Source organism: Rhynchophorus ferrugineus, unplaced genomic scaffold, assembly GCF_030347505.1.
Source record: "Rhynchophorus ferrugineus isolate W39M unplaced genomic scaffold, kcgeb_rfMv2 rfM5, whole genome shotgun sequence".
Taxonomy (NCBI): domain Eukaryota; kingdom Metazoa; phylum Arthropoda; class Insecta; order Coleoptera; family Curculionidae; genus Rhynchophorus; species Rhynchophorus ferrugineus.
Window position 1 is genome coordinate 25791898 of NW_027472584.1, and position 17664 is coordinate 25809561.

At 30.2% G+C, this 17664-nt stretch overlaps 1 protein-coding gene across 1 annotated transcript in view; it reads right to left on the reverse strand.

The window, feature by feature from the left end:
• Positions 1-17664, reverse strand: part of klar (klarsicht) — a 193451-nt gene that overhangs the window by 34071 nt on the left and 141716 nt on the right. The window contains exons 9-16 of the mRNA XM_076404789.1: positions 13561-14246; positions 13298-13508; positions 13015-13235; positions 12683-12812; positions 12332-12625; positions 11608-11713; positions 9773-9957; positions 1329-1492 (exon numbers count right to left, since the gene is read on the reverse strand). Coding sequence (XP_076260904.1) covers positions 1329-1492; positions 9773-9957; positions 11608-11713; positions 12332-12625; positions 12683-12812; positions 13015-13235; positions 13298-13508; positions 13561-14246 — 1997 coding nt within the window. The remainder of the gene's footprint in view (positions 1-1328; positions 1493-9772; positions 9958-11607; positions 11714-12331; positions 12626-12682; positions 12813-13014; positions 13236-13297; positions 13509-13560; positions 14247-17664) is intronic.

Here is a 17664-nt window from a genome sequence, read left to right on the forward strand (position 1 = left end):
CAAATTTTATATTTTCAAAAAGCTGATATACTATCTTACATATTACTCATATAGCAAAATAAATGTTTTTTTCGTTAATTACACCATAAAATGCTGCTAATTACAAATTTGGAACTTATTTGGAGAGATGAAGCATTTTCATAATTTTTCCATATATATACTCAGGAAAAATCGCGATTTTTGTCCATTTTCAGAATTTTTCTTCTCATCTCTTTAGTACTGCATATATGTCGAAGAAAATCTGACAGCTTATGTAAAATTTCATGAGGAATTTGATAGTCTACTTGTATTTTTGTTACCTCCATTAGTTTAGAAGTTATAATCAATATTATGTTTTGATTACCAAATTTTATATTTTCAAAAAGCTGATATACTATCTTACATATTACTCATATAGCAAAATAAATGTTTTTCTCGTTAATTACACCATAAAATACTGCTAATTACAAATTTGGAACTTATTTGGAGAGATGAAGCATTTTCATAATTTTTCCATATCGCGATTTTTGTCTATTTTCAGAATTTTTCTTCTCATCTCTTTAGTACTGCATATATGTCGAAGAAAATCTGACAGCTTATGTAAAATTTCATGAGGAATTTGATAGTCAACTTGTATTTTTGTTACCTCCATTAGTTTAGAAGTTATAATCAATATTATGTTTTGATTAAAACTATTTATATTTTCAAAAAATTGATATACTATGTCACATATTACTCATATAGCAAAATAAATGTTTTTTTCGTTAATTATACCATAAAATACTGCTAATTACAAATTTAGCACTTATTTGGAGAGATAAAGCATTTTCATAATTTTTCCTCTCATCTCTCTAATACTGCAGATATGTCAATGAAAATCTGACAGCCTATGTAAAATTTCATGAGGAATTTGATAGTCTACTTGTATTTTTGTTACCTCCATTAGTTTAGAAGTTATAATCAATATTATGTTTTGATTAAAAAATTTTATATTTTCAAAAAGTTGATATATTACATATTACATATTACTCATATAGCAAAATAAATGTTTTTTTTGTTAATTACACCCTAAAATACTGTTAATTACAAATTGGAGTTTATTTGGAGAGTTAAAACCATTTTCTTCTATATTAGACTCTAGAAAAATCGTGTTTTTTGGACAGTTTTTACATAGATCAATATCAATATCAACATATATCAAGTTTTAATAATTCTTACTCAAAATAAATGATAAAATAACGACACTACAATCTTAATTGCTAATTTAATTAATAATAAGGATATAATTTAGAAACTTGGGTGTAAAATTATATCATTTTGAATCAGACGAAATGTGTTTCGACTCTTACCTGGTTCGTGCATTGTCGAATAGCTCGTAGAGTTCGGAGACTTCAGCTTTTAAAGTGCACTTGCTAAAATCATCGAAATCTTGATTCTCTAAGGTAAACCTATGAACCACAGCATTCAGCGACGCCAGTTTTGCTGACTGGGTTTTAATCACGTCGAGTATTCTCTGCAAGAAAAGAAAAACCATTAATATATCATATGTTGGAAGTTCGAAAAATATCTAAAGCTAATAGTAGAACAATAGTTTTAAATATTTTTCTATAACAAGTTTTGTATCCGCTAGTTGAAGGAAAATGTCTCATCACAATTTATGAATTGAATGGCAAATATAAACGTTTTGTTCACCCCAATAGAAATTCAATAATAACTTCAATAACTTCAATAAGTGTAATGTCAAACCAGTCACAAAAAGGGCATTAATGTATAAACGTTTTATTTGATTTGAGAGAATAATTCTCCAAGAAATAAGTAAATCCAAAACCTCAGATGATTTTTAGCCAATTCCAAATTATTTTCTCTCATTTCATTAATATTGCCAATTTCTCTACCTAATCAGTTTATATTGTATAAAATTTTACGACAAATTTGCTAGTTCTCTTATACTTTATCTACTTATATTTAGGAATTACTATCGAAATTAAGTTTTAATTGTAAAAAATTGATATTTTAAAAATATTTATATGTGATCCAATGTTCGTATAGTAAAATAAATGGTTATTTCACTAAATATGCCCTAAAATACTGCTAATTACGAATTTAGAGTCTTAAGAGAGATAAACCATTTTCTTGAAATCAAAATTCAGAAATAATCGTGTTTTATTTGGTTGTAATTTTCATTATTTTTGCACTAATTTAATTGATACTGCAGATACGTCAATGAAGATATGGCATCATATGTAAAATTTGACAGCGAATTTGATAGTTAACTTGCATTTTTTTTTATCTGCATTAGTTTATAAATTATAATCAATATTTTGATTGATAAATTTAATACTTTTAAAATGTGTATATATTATCTTACTTATTGTCCATATCGCAAAATAAATGTTCTTTTCGTCAACTAAGTCACAGTATTTTTTGCTCTTAATTAATTAATACTACAGATAAATGAATGTAAATATGTTATTTCGTTTAGACAACTATTCAAATTAGATAACAAATTTGCTAGTTTTCTTACGTCTTTAGATTAGTTTGAACCAGCTTAATGTATTATGTTTCTCTTCATAACCCACATCAAACAGTCATTTCATTCACAATGCGATGACTATCAATATATTATAAGAGTTGCAAGCTATAAATGCAACCTATAGTTGCAATAGTTGTTACCATTTCATTTAGGACAATAGCTATACAAATTCTAGGTCGTAGAAGAAAAAAAAATAGGGGAAAAAAGGTCACCCTGTAACAGTCTAGGGAGTATTTTAAGCCGGCTATCTCAATACGACTGCTGTCCATAAACCTTAGTAATTTATAAACATGCGGCAGTATAAGTCGACTGGAACAGGCGAGCGGTCCTGATGACCGTCTTTCCTCCTGCTACTCCAGGAGTTTGAACGGTCCCGCGGGATCGGGCCGGGACTGACCAGGCGCCGACTGCAACTCCAGCTCGTCAAAAAGTCCACGAATATTTTAAGTCTGCCTGAAAATTTTATGAAGCGTCATGACAGCCAACCGTAAACTGGGAAATTGCGCTCATACGATGGATGTCCGCGGATCCTTACGACATTACCAACGTTATATATGCTGGTTTTACTTTTTTTATTATTGATGAACCCTAACATCTCAAACAAGACATTAATTCCAACCAATCTCCCTATATTTGAACTATAAATTTATCATACATACTAGCGAACCCAACAGATGTTGTGATTTTGTTATATTTTCTTATAATCGAAAAATATTTAAAATTGTCGTTTACGTGTTCGAACTAATCAGACAGCATTGTGTCTCTTTGTCATTAAAATAAAATGAGAAGAAAAATATTGTCTGATTCTGAAACAAATTTACATCTTGATGGCGTATGTACAAAAAAACTTTGAACAGACTATATGTTACTGTAAATTAATTCACACTGTATAATGTATCAAACAATATATCCCATGAAAGGGCTAAATTAACAAATATCGGCGAGTATGGATGAATACACTAGTGTTATGGGAATTAAGATCAGTTTGACAAATATTTTAAAAGGCATCTACCCAATCTAAATTTACACTAAATCTGATAAATTTGAATTTGAAAGGTAAAAATCCATCGAACATTCTATATATAAAAGTAAACAAAGATAGGAGGCTATTTTCTTCATATTTTACCTTTTTTAAATAGGAAATACATATCGAAACTAGACATAGATCATAAAAACCGTTTTGAACCATTTCCATGAGAATGGAAACCAAAACAAGCTCCATCGAACTAAATATAATGGATCGAGTTTCCATTTGTGAATTACTGTTGAAAGCAAGCAAAATCGAACCATCATTATAACGAATTATTATGAGCAATAAAATGTGTTTCATATACGAAAAAATTATGCAAAAAATATCATTCGTGGTTGAAACCAGGAAAGGCTTCATAATGCTTGGAAAGCACACATTGATATTAAGCAAAGTGATGCTAGATTGCTTAGAGGGATTAGAAAGGAATAGGCATGATAACTAATTTTTAAGAACATTTTTATGACAACACTGCCTATTTACTATATATCTGGAATAAACGTTATTTCTGCAAAAAAATATTTGGAGGAAAAATTGACGCAATCAACAATTTACATTACACTTTAAAATACGTTTGCATGTGTATCTTAATTAATTATCATAAAATTTTTCAGCAGGTTTTACCATCGATGTAATTTCGACTTGATAAACACGTTTATTATGAACGGTTGATTTTAAACAATGTTTTATGATCAATATTACGTATGAACTTCTACAAGTGAGGTAAAAACATTTATTATGAATTATGAGCAGACAACTTTGAATTATGTTTATTGATCAATATAACAAAACTTCTTCAACTAATATAAAGATACTTCATATGAGTTATGAACAGTCGATTTTAAATGTTTTTTGATCAATATTACGCATAAACTTCTACAAGTGAGGTAAAAACATTTATTATGAATTATGAGCAGACAACTTTGAATTATGTTTATTAATCAATATAACAAAACTTGTTCAACTAATATAAACATACTTCATTTGAGTTATGAACAGTCGATTTTATATGTTTTTTGATCAATATTACGTATAAACTTCTACAAGTGAGGTAAAAACATTTATTATGAATTATGACCAGACAACTTTGAATTATGTTTATTGATCAATATAACAAAACTTGTTCAACTAATATAAACATAGTTTATATGAGTTATGAACAGTCGATTTTAGATGTTTTTTGATCAATATTACGTATAAAATTCTACAAGTGAGGTAAAAACATTTATTATGAATTATGACCAGACAACTTTGAATTATGTTTATTGATCAATATAACAAAACTTCTTCAACTAATATAAAGATACTTCATATGAGTTATGAACAGTCGATTTTAAATGTTTTTTGATCAATATTACGCATAAACTTCTACAAGTGAGGTAAAAACACTTATTATGAATTATGAACAGACAACTTTAAATTATGTTTTTTGATGAATAATATATCAAAAATTGTTCAAATAATATAAACATGCTTCTAATTAGTTATGAACAGTCGATTTAAAATTATGTATTTTGATCATTAGATATGAGTTGGTAAAACCAGATAAACACATTCATTATGAATTATGGACAGAAACCAAATCATATATGTGAATACGTTCAGTTTGGAAAACATGAAAAAAACAAATAACTAGCTGAAAACTGAGCTATATTATCAAAGAAATAAGTTCAAAGAGTCTATAATTCAAGATTCGATCCTGACTGTCTGCAATGGCTCCGTGGTACGTGTTGATTTTAATGTAGAATTAGCAATCAACAAATGGTTTAACGTACACGCGTGTGCGACGATTGTTATGCGAACTGTGCGCGAATTCAAACACGCACAGGTCCGTAATTCAATTTCCAATCAACAGACAATTGATTCGGTTCTGGGCTGGTTAAAGCGCCGCCATATTGCGAGGAGAGAGCTCCTGATTATTTGCCTATTTGTGCATAGCGGGGCCCCAAATCCAAAGGCCAAACAATGCGGGCACGGCCCCAAAATTTGCGGAAAGCTTGGAGACGACGTATGTACGTATTCGACGGTTACGGGGGGGTAAAAGCAGACTTGTGTCAGGGGTTGGCATGGTGCGCCGGCACGTGACGCGAATGCCGATGGCGGACACGTCCAAGTCTTAATCTTGCACCGTGGGCGCGGACTACAAATGCCGCTCGCTCTGGCTGGCTTTTACAGGGCCGTATTTCTTCGCACCTAGTTTACCGAAAAAAAAATCAATTGTTGGCTCTCTGTTCCTCCACAGGCACGTACGTTACGAATTTATTTTTTATAGAACAACAACACGTTCAAATCTAACTAATGGAAAACTTATCGATTACGTAAGATTTTATGAAATGGTGAAAGAGCCATATTTTAATAATGAGAAAACATATTTCAAGTGACTAATATTTAGCGAGTGGCAAACATTGTTGGCTGATGTTTTTTGATCCATTTTATGTGTAAACATGTACAAGTGAGATAAAAATATTCATTTATGAACAGAAATCAAAAAATCATATTATTTCATCAATGTGCGTTCAAATGTAATGAAAAACTTACAACAAAATCTTTAATCAGTGGTAAATATTAAGAGATATTGCCTTGGAAAATTATGAAAATGAACATGTAAATATATATATTAACATATATATGTTAATATATTACGTATTATAAATGTCATAAGATTTCTCATGAATTATAAACAGACAACTTTAAATTATGTTTTTTGATGATTATTAGATGAAAACTTGTTCAAATAATATAAACATAATTCTTATGGATTATGAATAGCCAGTTTAATTTTTTTTTAATCAATATTACGTATAAAATTCTACAAGTCAGATAAAACATTTATTATGAATTACACAGAACTTTGAAATTATATTTTTTGATCAATAGTAGATATAAACTGCCAAAGTCCAATAAACACGTTCATTATGAATTATGAACAGATATCTTTAAGTTATGTATTTTGATCAATATTAAGTATAACTTATACATAACATTGTGTATTATATATGACTTGTACAAGTGAGATAAAAAAATTATTATGAATTATGAACAGAAATCAAAAAATCATATTATTTCATCAATATGCGTTCAAATGTAATGAAAAACTTACAAGAAGTTTTTTAATCAGTGGTAAATATTAAGAGATATTGCCTTGGAAAATTATGAAAATGAACATGTAAATATATATATATATATGTAAATATATATATATATATATATATATATATATATATATATATATATATATGTAAATATATATATATATATATATATATATATATATATATATATATATTTACATATATATGTTAATATATTACACGTATATTAAAAGTCATAAGATTTCTCATGAATTATGAATAGACAACTTTAAATTATGTTTTATGAATATTAGATGAAAACTTGTTCAAATAATATAAACATAATTTTTATGGATTATAAATAGCCAGTTTAATTTTTTTTAAATCAATATTACGTATAAACTTCTACAAGTCAGATAAAACATTTATTATGAATTACGAACACAGAACTTTGAAATTATGATGAAATGAACTTTGAAATTATGAAAAAATTATGAATTATGAACAGAAATAAAAAATTATGTAATTTGATCAGTGTATCCAAATCTAATAGAAAACGTATTAACATATATCAATTCTGACAACAAATTCTGACAACTTCGAGTGACGAGGAAGCTCAAATATGAATTACATAAAAAAAAATAAAAAAATTTATCGAACATAGAAGTCTCGAATTTTATTTTTCCTTAGTTTCGTCTGATTTATAATTTTGCAGATGTTCTTTTTAACAAACATTTATTTTATTACATGATACCTTAATTTTAATTGTGATCAAAAGTTATATAAATACAAAATTTCGATTCACATTTGGGTACTGAAACCGTCGAGTACTGAAGCGGTTGGTCAGCCTTGCTCTCAACCATAGTAGTAATCAATCAATCAATGCAACGTAGAGAGGTATATAAACATAACGAGTTTTGTCCAAAGACCAGTTGATGAAGTGGCGAAGAAACCATTTTATTAAGAACTAAAGGAAAAGTTCGAATATATCAATTCACATAACACAAATTACACACACATTCACAAAATATTACCAATTACAATTTACCAGTACCTTAGTATGACATACATAACAGTAAGTGTAAAAAAAATTGATGAAATGGTGAAGGATCTGAGCTATTTTAAAACTACAGGAATTTTTTTTTGAAAAGCAGCGATTGATATCACCATAGTATTGTAAGTTATAACAATGTATCAGTAACCAAACTTTCTGTGTTGTCTTCAGTAAAGTGTTACGTAACAAAAAATGATGGAATGGCGAAGGAGTCCATTTTTTTTAACGAAGCGAATATTTCGAGAAATTGAAGGGAGGTCGAAACAAGAAAAAAATGTTACTTCAAAAGAGGCTGAATTGCGACGGGCTTGAATCTGTTTTTGCATGTTAGCTTCGTCGTCCTTATACAGGCCGAGCTCTTCGAGATATTTTGACAAAAACAGCGTTTAGCGGAACGTAAAAGTTTTGGAACGACAACGGCCCTAGATGGTCCTCATTAGAATTCGCCCAGTGACGTCAGTTTTTTTTCGTTTTATCCAGTTGCTTTGCCCTTTTTTGTGCCTTTTGTATTTGGCGTTCTTTTATTGCCGATTTGATCAATAGAACGCATACGGGCCCATTGAATCTGATTAAAATTCTTTCAGGGAGAGCCTATTTTTCGCAATTCGCACAATAGAACAAACACTTTTCCGCGTAGTTTTCTTTTTATTCGGCACCGTAAAGGCAATAATGCGAATATTAAAGATACTCCCCATATTTGCAATTCAAATTCTTTTTAAAATATTTAAATTCCCTTTAAACGCTTTCAATTATCAATTTTTGAAATATCCTACATTTTAATATTTAAATTTTAAAAACCTTGGTAAAAAACATTTTACCAAGAACAATCCTATTATTTAATTTATTTATAGAAAACCAAGCATATATTACTAATTTCCAATACTATCTTGTACTATATTACCAAATTGTTTAAACACACGTTCAGAAATCAAATTGTGATATTATACCGATATAGTTGTAGTAAATAACAAAATACATCTTATGTTAATTGAGCTTTATTGATGAAAATCGATTGTTATTGGTAAACTTAACTGTGGGTTTTTTACAATTTAACGTAAACATTTTATCGATTTTCTATTGTATAATTCACATTTATACGTAAATATTTCCAAGAAAGTTTAAATAGAATAGTTTATTGTAAGTTAGATTGTCCAAAATAAATTAATGTGGCAATAGCAATAAATCACCAAATCACAGCACAGCACTTATATAAAAAGTGATATTTAAGAAATGTGGTAGGTAAAAAATTATGGAAAATAAACATGTAAATATATTAACAAATTTATCATAAATTATGAATAGAAAACTTTAAATTATGTACTTTGATCAATAATATATCAGAAGACAGCTTTAAATTGCGTTTTGGTCAATGTTGTATAAAACTTGTTAAAATAATATAAATATGCTTATTATGAATTATGAACAGTCAATTTTAAATTATGTATTTTGATCAATATTAATTAGATATGATCTAGTAAAATGAGATAAATACGTTAATTATGGATTATAAACAGATATACATAAATTATGTTTTTTAATCAATATTATATATATAGAAGTACACAAGTGAGATAAAGCATCTATTATGAATTATGAACACAAATAAAAAAAATGTAATTTGATCACCGTGTAAATTAATTTTACGAATCATTCGCAGAGAAGTATGTATTTTGTATCAATATTATATATAGAATTAATTGCGCAAGTGAGGTAAAAACATTTATTATGTATTATGAACAGAAATCAAAAAAATTATGTTATTTGATCACCGTGTAAATTATTTTTATGAATCATTCGTAGAGAAGTTTAAATTAGTAAAAGAGAGAAGTAAAATTACGTTATCAAAAAATATGGCTAAAAGAAAGAAGAAAAACATTATTTGAAAAATGGTAATAGTTGGAAAAAAGTTCATTCTGTCTGGGCTGGTCATAGTTCACGAACGAGAACTCGATACTCATTCGATTTCTAAGCACGTACCACAATCGATATCAACCTAAATGCGTGCCTGTCCATGTCCTCTGGCGTTCTAATTTCACGTTACGTATTTCTCGATAAATGTTTTTAAAAAATAAAATTACCGACATAAACAACAGTGTTATTGTACTTACGTTGCATGCTTCGATTTCATTATTGATATCTTCAGACGGGTTATTGCCAATCTCGAAATGTCTATTGTCGGGTACTTCCAGAGTTGTAATGAAACTCTTCAAATCGCCGATTTCCCTTTGTAATTTTCGATATTCCTGCATCTTCATGCTGCGAATTTTCAATGTTTTCCATTGACTAAGTAGGCCTGGAACAAGGTTGTCTGATATAAATTCCACAATGCGGATGTGCACGCCATCATTTTAAAAGTAATGATAAATATAGACTTGACATAACGCTGCATAGTTAATTATACTTTCTAAAAATAGCACTACCGTGCACTTTATTTATTTCTAGAACATTCGCGCTATGTTAATTCATTAGACAAACTGTATTCTTTTATATTTCGACAATTTTTTTTCGTTATATTTAGGAATCAAACAAACTTCAACAAGTGGAAATTAATAAATAAAATAAAATAAATTACAACGAATTAGTAATGACGTAACTCGAGATCGAATTGGTTAAAAAACCCAGATGGAAACACGAAAAAAAACTCACATATATTGAATTTTCACGCCAGCTCCCTCCATCTAGCGTATTAAGCGCGAACTAACGAACTAAAATTTAGGGCTTCCGAAAACTGGCACCGCATAAGATCGAAACAAAACCAATACTAACCCAGAAAAAGACAGCGAAAATGAAACGGGTTTTACCAGTTTATGAACTGGTTCAATACTACCGTTAAAATACCACCAAAAAATGAGATATTATATAAACAAATATAACATCGTGAGGGTGTCAGTTCTGATCTCGGAGCACGACCGACGTACACTTGTTTTCTTATTGTGAAAAAATCTCTAGTTCGCCTGTTTGACTTTAAAATAACAAAGCCTACGCTTTTTTTGTGATATATCCATACATATTAGGAGATGTAGGATGTCTACAAGGTTATCTATCAAACCAGAGAAAAAAAAAATATTTTTTTAAGGCTACATTCACTATACAGGGTGACTTGATTATAATTTAAGCTTAAGTGACCATTTTCACGTCACCACGACAATATACTATACTGTCCTAGTAATCATTTTAATTCTAACTTAATCAAGTCATGACTCCATAATTTGATATCTAGCGCCCTTGAATGGAATTAGGCCAAGGTCAACCCAATTAATTATGATATATATTTTTATTGAGTATAAATCGACTTAATTATATACGAAATAAAAAAGATAGAGGGGCTTTATCTATATTTCAGGTATTGTTTGAAGAAATGAAGCAATTAAGCAATACGCATAAAGCTTTTATATATATACCACTTGAAGAGCATCCACCAAAAACTGTATAACTAAATGTATCTTCAATAATATTATTATAAACTATCATGTTATACAGGTTGTAAACCAGTAGAGTGTGATATTATATGTATATGCCCCATTTTTTGTTTATGCCTCATTTTACATGCATCACAAAATATATCGACATCAGGAAATTAAATGGAAGAGGAAAGGGAATTGAAAAAACTATAAAAAGCTAAATTAAAGCCGTGAAAAACATTTAATGCACATCTATCATGCTGTTATAAGCGAAAAAAAATTATTAAAAAAAAATAGCATACAAAAAATATATAACATAAATAAATTCCATGCCCTTATACTCTAAAATATATTAATATCACAAGAATTAATTAATTATAAACGTTATAAAGAGAACAGAACATTAACCTATGTGGCTTTGATCTTTCGGATTTGCTTAAATTTACGAATAATATACAGGACTACCGACACGGTTTTCTCAATTAAAAATGATAGCAAGGATGTCCAGGTGCAGGTGTTTAATATTGGAAACCATTTCCTACCTGTTGTAACTGCTTTGTCGCTATTGCTCATCTTGTACTCGTCCGATGATTGTGTAATGTTATTTAAAAGAGCGATGTGTTGGTCGCAGTTCGAGACCAGGCCATTCTGAAAAGAAACGATAGTTCAGATAAAAAAAATATGATGATAAAATGGTGAAGGTACTCTTCATAGTTTTTTTTAAATTTACATTACAGTTACATTTTGTTACAGCATCTTTAACTAAATAACCCAGCGTTCATGTATCGTAAATAAATTAGTTACCAAAGTCGCAAAAGAAAAATATAATAAAACTGTTGTAATAGAAATAGAAATAAAGCATCAATTAATATATGTTATAATGGGAAGGTGAATGCGCCGGGTGAGTTAAGTTGAGACCTAACTATTAACTAAAAAATAGGTTCATTGTTTTATTGCTAGATATGTTTGATCATACCACTGATAAAATGTAATATTACAGTATCTATTAAAAAAAATTGTGTTATCAAACTGTCGAATGAATTACCATATACAGATAATTTTAACTTACGTTGACTCAAAGTTATTTATCTAATCCTTGCAAGTTGTATTTTTATTCATCATTAACTGTAAATAAAAATACCTGACTATTACAGACATGCAATTTCTCCATTAAACTGCATTCTGATGGTATTTCCACTGGGTTATTTATGTTCGGCTTTTAGATATTTTTAGAAAATAAAGCGAAAACGATGTTTTTTTACTCACAATTTCATTCGTCACTTGGTTGATGCCTTCCTTGACGTGATCAAATACATCGTGAGCACATCTCAGCTGGTCTCGCGACTCGTTTATTAATTGTTTTAAACTTTCTTCTTCGCTATTCGATTCTTCGACTGCTTGTACTAACATTTTTCGTTTGAATTTCGGTGACATATCGGATAGCGCAGACCAATCGGATTGGCTATCGATAAAATTCCTGTAGTCTTCGCCGAAATTAAGTAATTTTCTAGCGGCGTCCGAATCGTGAGACTCACTGTATGGTTCTGATAAGTAATTTTCCTGCGGAATATGGAATCGTTAAAAAGGTATTAGCGTAAGCCATACAAAGTAACCAACCTGATAATTATCCCAGGCTTCGGATAGTGAACTAGATTCAGTTGCGTTTAAACTGCATTTTCCTGGGCTGTCATCCCTCATTTCTGAAGTGTGTAAAAAACGTTTAGGTCCAATTTTGAAATTTGGCATTCTGGAAAAAAGGAGGTCTTTAAAAAAATGATTACCGTTACAGTTTTAGTTTTTTTAGTACGTTTAGCAGAAATAAATTTAGAGATAATTAATGAATATATATTTTTAATGGTAAAGAAAAGGGTAAAGTGTTAATAATTGATAATTGAGTATAGGAAGTAATTATAACAAATATTTTCTAAGAAAGCATTAAAAGTATTTACCGTTTCCTTAAATCTTCATCGCTTTCGGCACCGCTTGTTGTCGATGTCTCAGCCCAAGCTTGAGGGCAGTAGTTCACAGCTGATGGGTCACTTGTCGAATGTCTTTCCTGATTAGCCCGTTCTAAACTATACCCAGAAAACGATCCTGACTTAATTAACACATGTCTTGGGTGTCTATTCGTGCCTGGACTGTATAAAAGATGTGGATCAGATTTTCCGAACTATAATTTAAAAAAATCAGTCAGTATTGATCGAATATTGTCGAAAATAGGGTAAATTTTACCAAAGCTTTCTTCTTTAGTTTTGATTTTTTTCGTCTCATTGGTGAACATTTCTCTGTAACTAATGGCGATATTTCTTCAACTGTTGATGAAGTCGAATTATTTCCGTTTACGTTAAAACTGTTTGTACTTAAGGCTGCATATCGGTCAAGGGATTTTGGTGTTAAATTCATCTTGTGTAAGGCTGATTCCGATATAGAAAAATTGTTAATTCTGAAAAACAACTGATTAGTAACATATTAATTATCTGTTTAGTTTTGCTTACCCAGGTGTAGGTGCCGAATCTAATTGTGACATGCATGATCCCATCCATGTTCTGTCGGCATTTAACTCTGGATATGAAGTGTTCTGTGGACCTCTGAGCGTCATTGTACTGGTATCAAGATCTTCGGAGGTTTGTGATTCTTTTTCGTCGTCTTCACCACTAGCATCGCAACTATCGTCAGGTTTATCCCGACTCAGCCATTTATTCACCCTCGACATTTTCAGAGAATTGCTTCGTTCAATTTTTCGGCATTTTTCCGGACTAACCAACTCCTCGGCTTTTTGTACATACATTCGCAGTTCATCGCCCGATATTTGCGTCACCTTCGGCACGATATGCTCCTCAACAGTTTCAATTCTGATCTCTTCGTCGATATTCATAATGGTGGTCGTTTCAGTGGGTTTGGTAAAGGTCCATTCTTCTTCGGAGGTCTCATCTAGTGTGCTAGTTTGACCGTCCGTCTTCGAAATGGGGAAATTGCCTATTCTATCCATGTCGGAATCGGTGTCTTCGTGTTTAAAGTAATAGGTAGCCAAATTAGGAGCTTTCTTATTAGATTGCGTGAATTGAGAAGTATCACCGTCTATACAAACGGCACCATCGGTAACATCAAATCCATTAATCTCTTCAGTTGCAGCGTTCTCGCTCATCACGCTTTCATTTGTTTTTACTGAATAGTCATCATCCTAAAATACAGAAAAATATAACAATTATGCCGTTGAAAATAGGTATAATAGTCGGTTATAACAATAAACAATTTGGGTTTCTGAAGGTTAGTAATACAAAACTGTTTACAAAAATAAATAATAGATATTGTTCTGTATAAAACGATAAATATATAAAAGGGATGGGTCCTCCTACTGCTGCTATAGCCGCAGGTTCGAATCCCACTCAGGTACGGGTGTTTTAATTTATGTCTGTGATTGTTCGTAGAGGAAAATGTGAAAACAAACCTTGTGAAACTAAATGTATTCATTTTAAGTAATGATATTAACACTTAACGATGGTTCAGTGATAATTAAAATAGACTAAAACAAAAAAACGCAATTTATTGAAAAGTTTACGTAACTATAATGATGAATGATGAACTGAATGCAAAGTAATAGCTAATTAGCGTAGTCAGACGGTCAATTAATTTATTTTCAATAATTTTACTCATTACACATTGCTAAAGTCGCATTTGTTGATTCCATCTTTCGTCGCTGTCAATTGTGTAGAGATCAATTATGTAAGACAAACAAAAATGCATTATTAATCAATTATTTCCGCCATTTATAATATATTGACATTTAATTTCTGCTAGGAGTGTGAATTAATTTTGAAGAACTAAAAATAGATTCATCAGGTTTGATTGTTATAGGATTTTGAAAATATTAATTTTTTTTAGAAAATTATGTTTTTCTGCAAATTCAAAGAATGGCTCGAAGAAAATTAGGCTTGTTAAATAAACAGAAACATGCCAAAATAATTTTGTAATAAATTTTGTTGCAAGACTTGATAATGCCCTTGTGCTTATAATAAAAAAAGAATGATTATATTACTTTGTTGTAATCCAATTGGAAATTACAGTTTTTTTAGGAGTTGTAACAGACACTTTTGTATTCACGGAACAGATATCCTTTAAGATGATATAATGCTAAATGTTGGTTGATATAAAGTGTGGAAAAAGTAATAATTAATTTTTCGCAGTTAAGCGTCAACATTAATTTAACCAAGTCACAGAAAACTTAGAGAATAGTAAAGTTCAAAAGGATTTAATTGCTTATACGTATAACGAAGCGTTGGAAATTTAATTTTTCGCTCTATTAAATGAAATAGAGTCGCCTCGAGTGCATATGGACCAAAAAGCATTAAAAAATAGACAGAGGTCTATGCCTTCGTGTTGATTTTACTTCCATGTTACTTATCAAACAGCTGGAGATCGCTGTTATAAACAGCATTATAATAGCGGCAGCAATTTGTTCTTATAACGTATGGCAGATATCGAACTAGTAATTCATAAAATGATCGATGACTTCAGGCTTTTTGCCATCAACCATCAGACCAACAATGATCTAATTATCCCACATTACATTAGAAAGTCGAGACAGAAAAAACGCACAGCTCTAGGATACTACGCCTATATAATATCAAAGTTTTTTTCTGTATAAAGACCGCGAGAGAAAAAAAAACGGATCCAAATGTTTCGAGTTGAATTTTTTTCTTGACATCACTGCTCTCGAAGGTTAACGGTCCCATAGTTTCAGCCAATAAAACCCAGTAATTATTTTAAAGCAAATGAATTTCAACGGCTGTTCAAAACTGTAATTGCCCAGAGATCATTTTAAAAAAATGTACATTTATATTTATGAAATAACTGACCGTATTAACTGGTCTAATATTAGTTATTAATATTTAAAAGTACATATGCAACATAATATGGAGGACATATGGTTATACCTAATATTTTAGTAATAGAAAGCATTGCAAAAAAAATTAAGCATTCATTTATTATCGGAAATTGTGAGTTAGAAATGTATTTAATTCATACATTTAAAAAGTCCATTTAATAAAATATATGCCGATTTCGTTGGCGCAGTGGTAAAGGCAACAGGACGGTCCACCTACTGTTGCGATAGTCGCGTGTTCGAATCCTGCTGGGTGGCACGGTCGTGAATTTATGTTTGTGATTGTTTAACATTTGTCGTTGTCCTAGGCAAGAGTGCAAAATCCAACAAAGAAAATCATCCCAGTCACGCCAGTAACCAGGCTGGGTAATACCGGATGTCTTCTGGGATGATTTCTAAGTTAGTTCTAATTCCGAGACCGTGGACCACATTTCCACGTTAAACTGTAGGTCCAGTCCAGATAAACCCCTAGCTGGTAAAGGGAGACTTATTGTAATACATATTGTCCATCAGTTGTGCAGAATTAAATGCAAAATAAAATGGTATAACGGATATTTTGATATTAACATAAGATTTAGTGTTAGAGTGTTATACTATTTAGTATTATCGTTAAAACTGAGTTCCTCAAAAGATATGTTAACTCAGGGAACATCTAATATTTTGGCTATTTTCAGACATTTTCTTGTAAGTTCCAACCGACCTCAACGATATTAATGGAAAAACTACTACTTATATAAAATTTGGTGCCACATACTTAGGTATATCAGGGTACTTTAATTGTTATTTGTATGTTCTCAACAGTTTCAAAGTTATAGTGAAAAAAATGCTGTTTTCTGAAGAACTATGTTCTATAAATGAATTAATATTTGAAAAGCAAGAAGCCTGCAATGAAAATAACTGCTTTTTTTGCTAAAAATGACTCCGTTTTTGAATAAATGATATTTAAATGTCTACTCTCCCTTCTCTGAAAAAATAACACTGGATTTATAGAATTTTATCCGGAATACAGTGCTGTTTATATATTGTAATCAGAATTATCGTTCAAGCTATTGTTTTACAAAATGTGGATGCGGTTAAAAAGCATCTTGCATCATTTCATCAGTTGTTTTATTGTCAATTCTGTGAATGCAGTCAATCTATCCTCTATATTACAGAACTAAAAATAAACACATACAAAAAATTATATATGTATTTTGACGATCAACAAAATTGATACAATATAAGAAAGTGTAACGAATGACTTAGTAATATATTGTGCTTAATGGAGTCTAGCGGTAGTAATAAATAACCAAAAGTACCCATTACTGTTCGAATAACTACTCTAATACACAGTTCAATGGTGTAGCCAAGTGAGAAAACGTGAGATCCTGTATTTTGTTTGAGAGAGAGAAAAAAAAATCCAACGAGTTTCCCGGTATGAAAATTTTATAGTTGTGGCATGCATAGCTGATGAAGCATACAACATACAACAATAAATCGGCATCATTATCTGGTCAGAACATACCATTCGGCTCAAAAAGTATCGAGTCCGAACATTTAATAACGTTGTTTTGTAACCTACAATTTAGTTTTACACTTAAATAAAAAAAAAACAACACAATAATTGAATGTGACAAAAAATCGCTTTATGGTAGAAAGCGTAAAATCGTAAAACCGAAGATAATCCTAAATCAGTACTACCTAAATTAAGAAAAATGTTCTAACATCGAAAAAATTA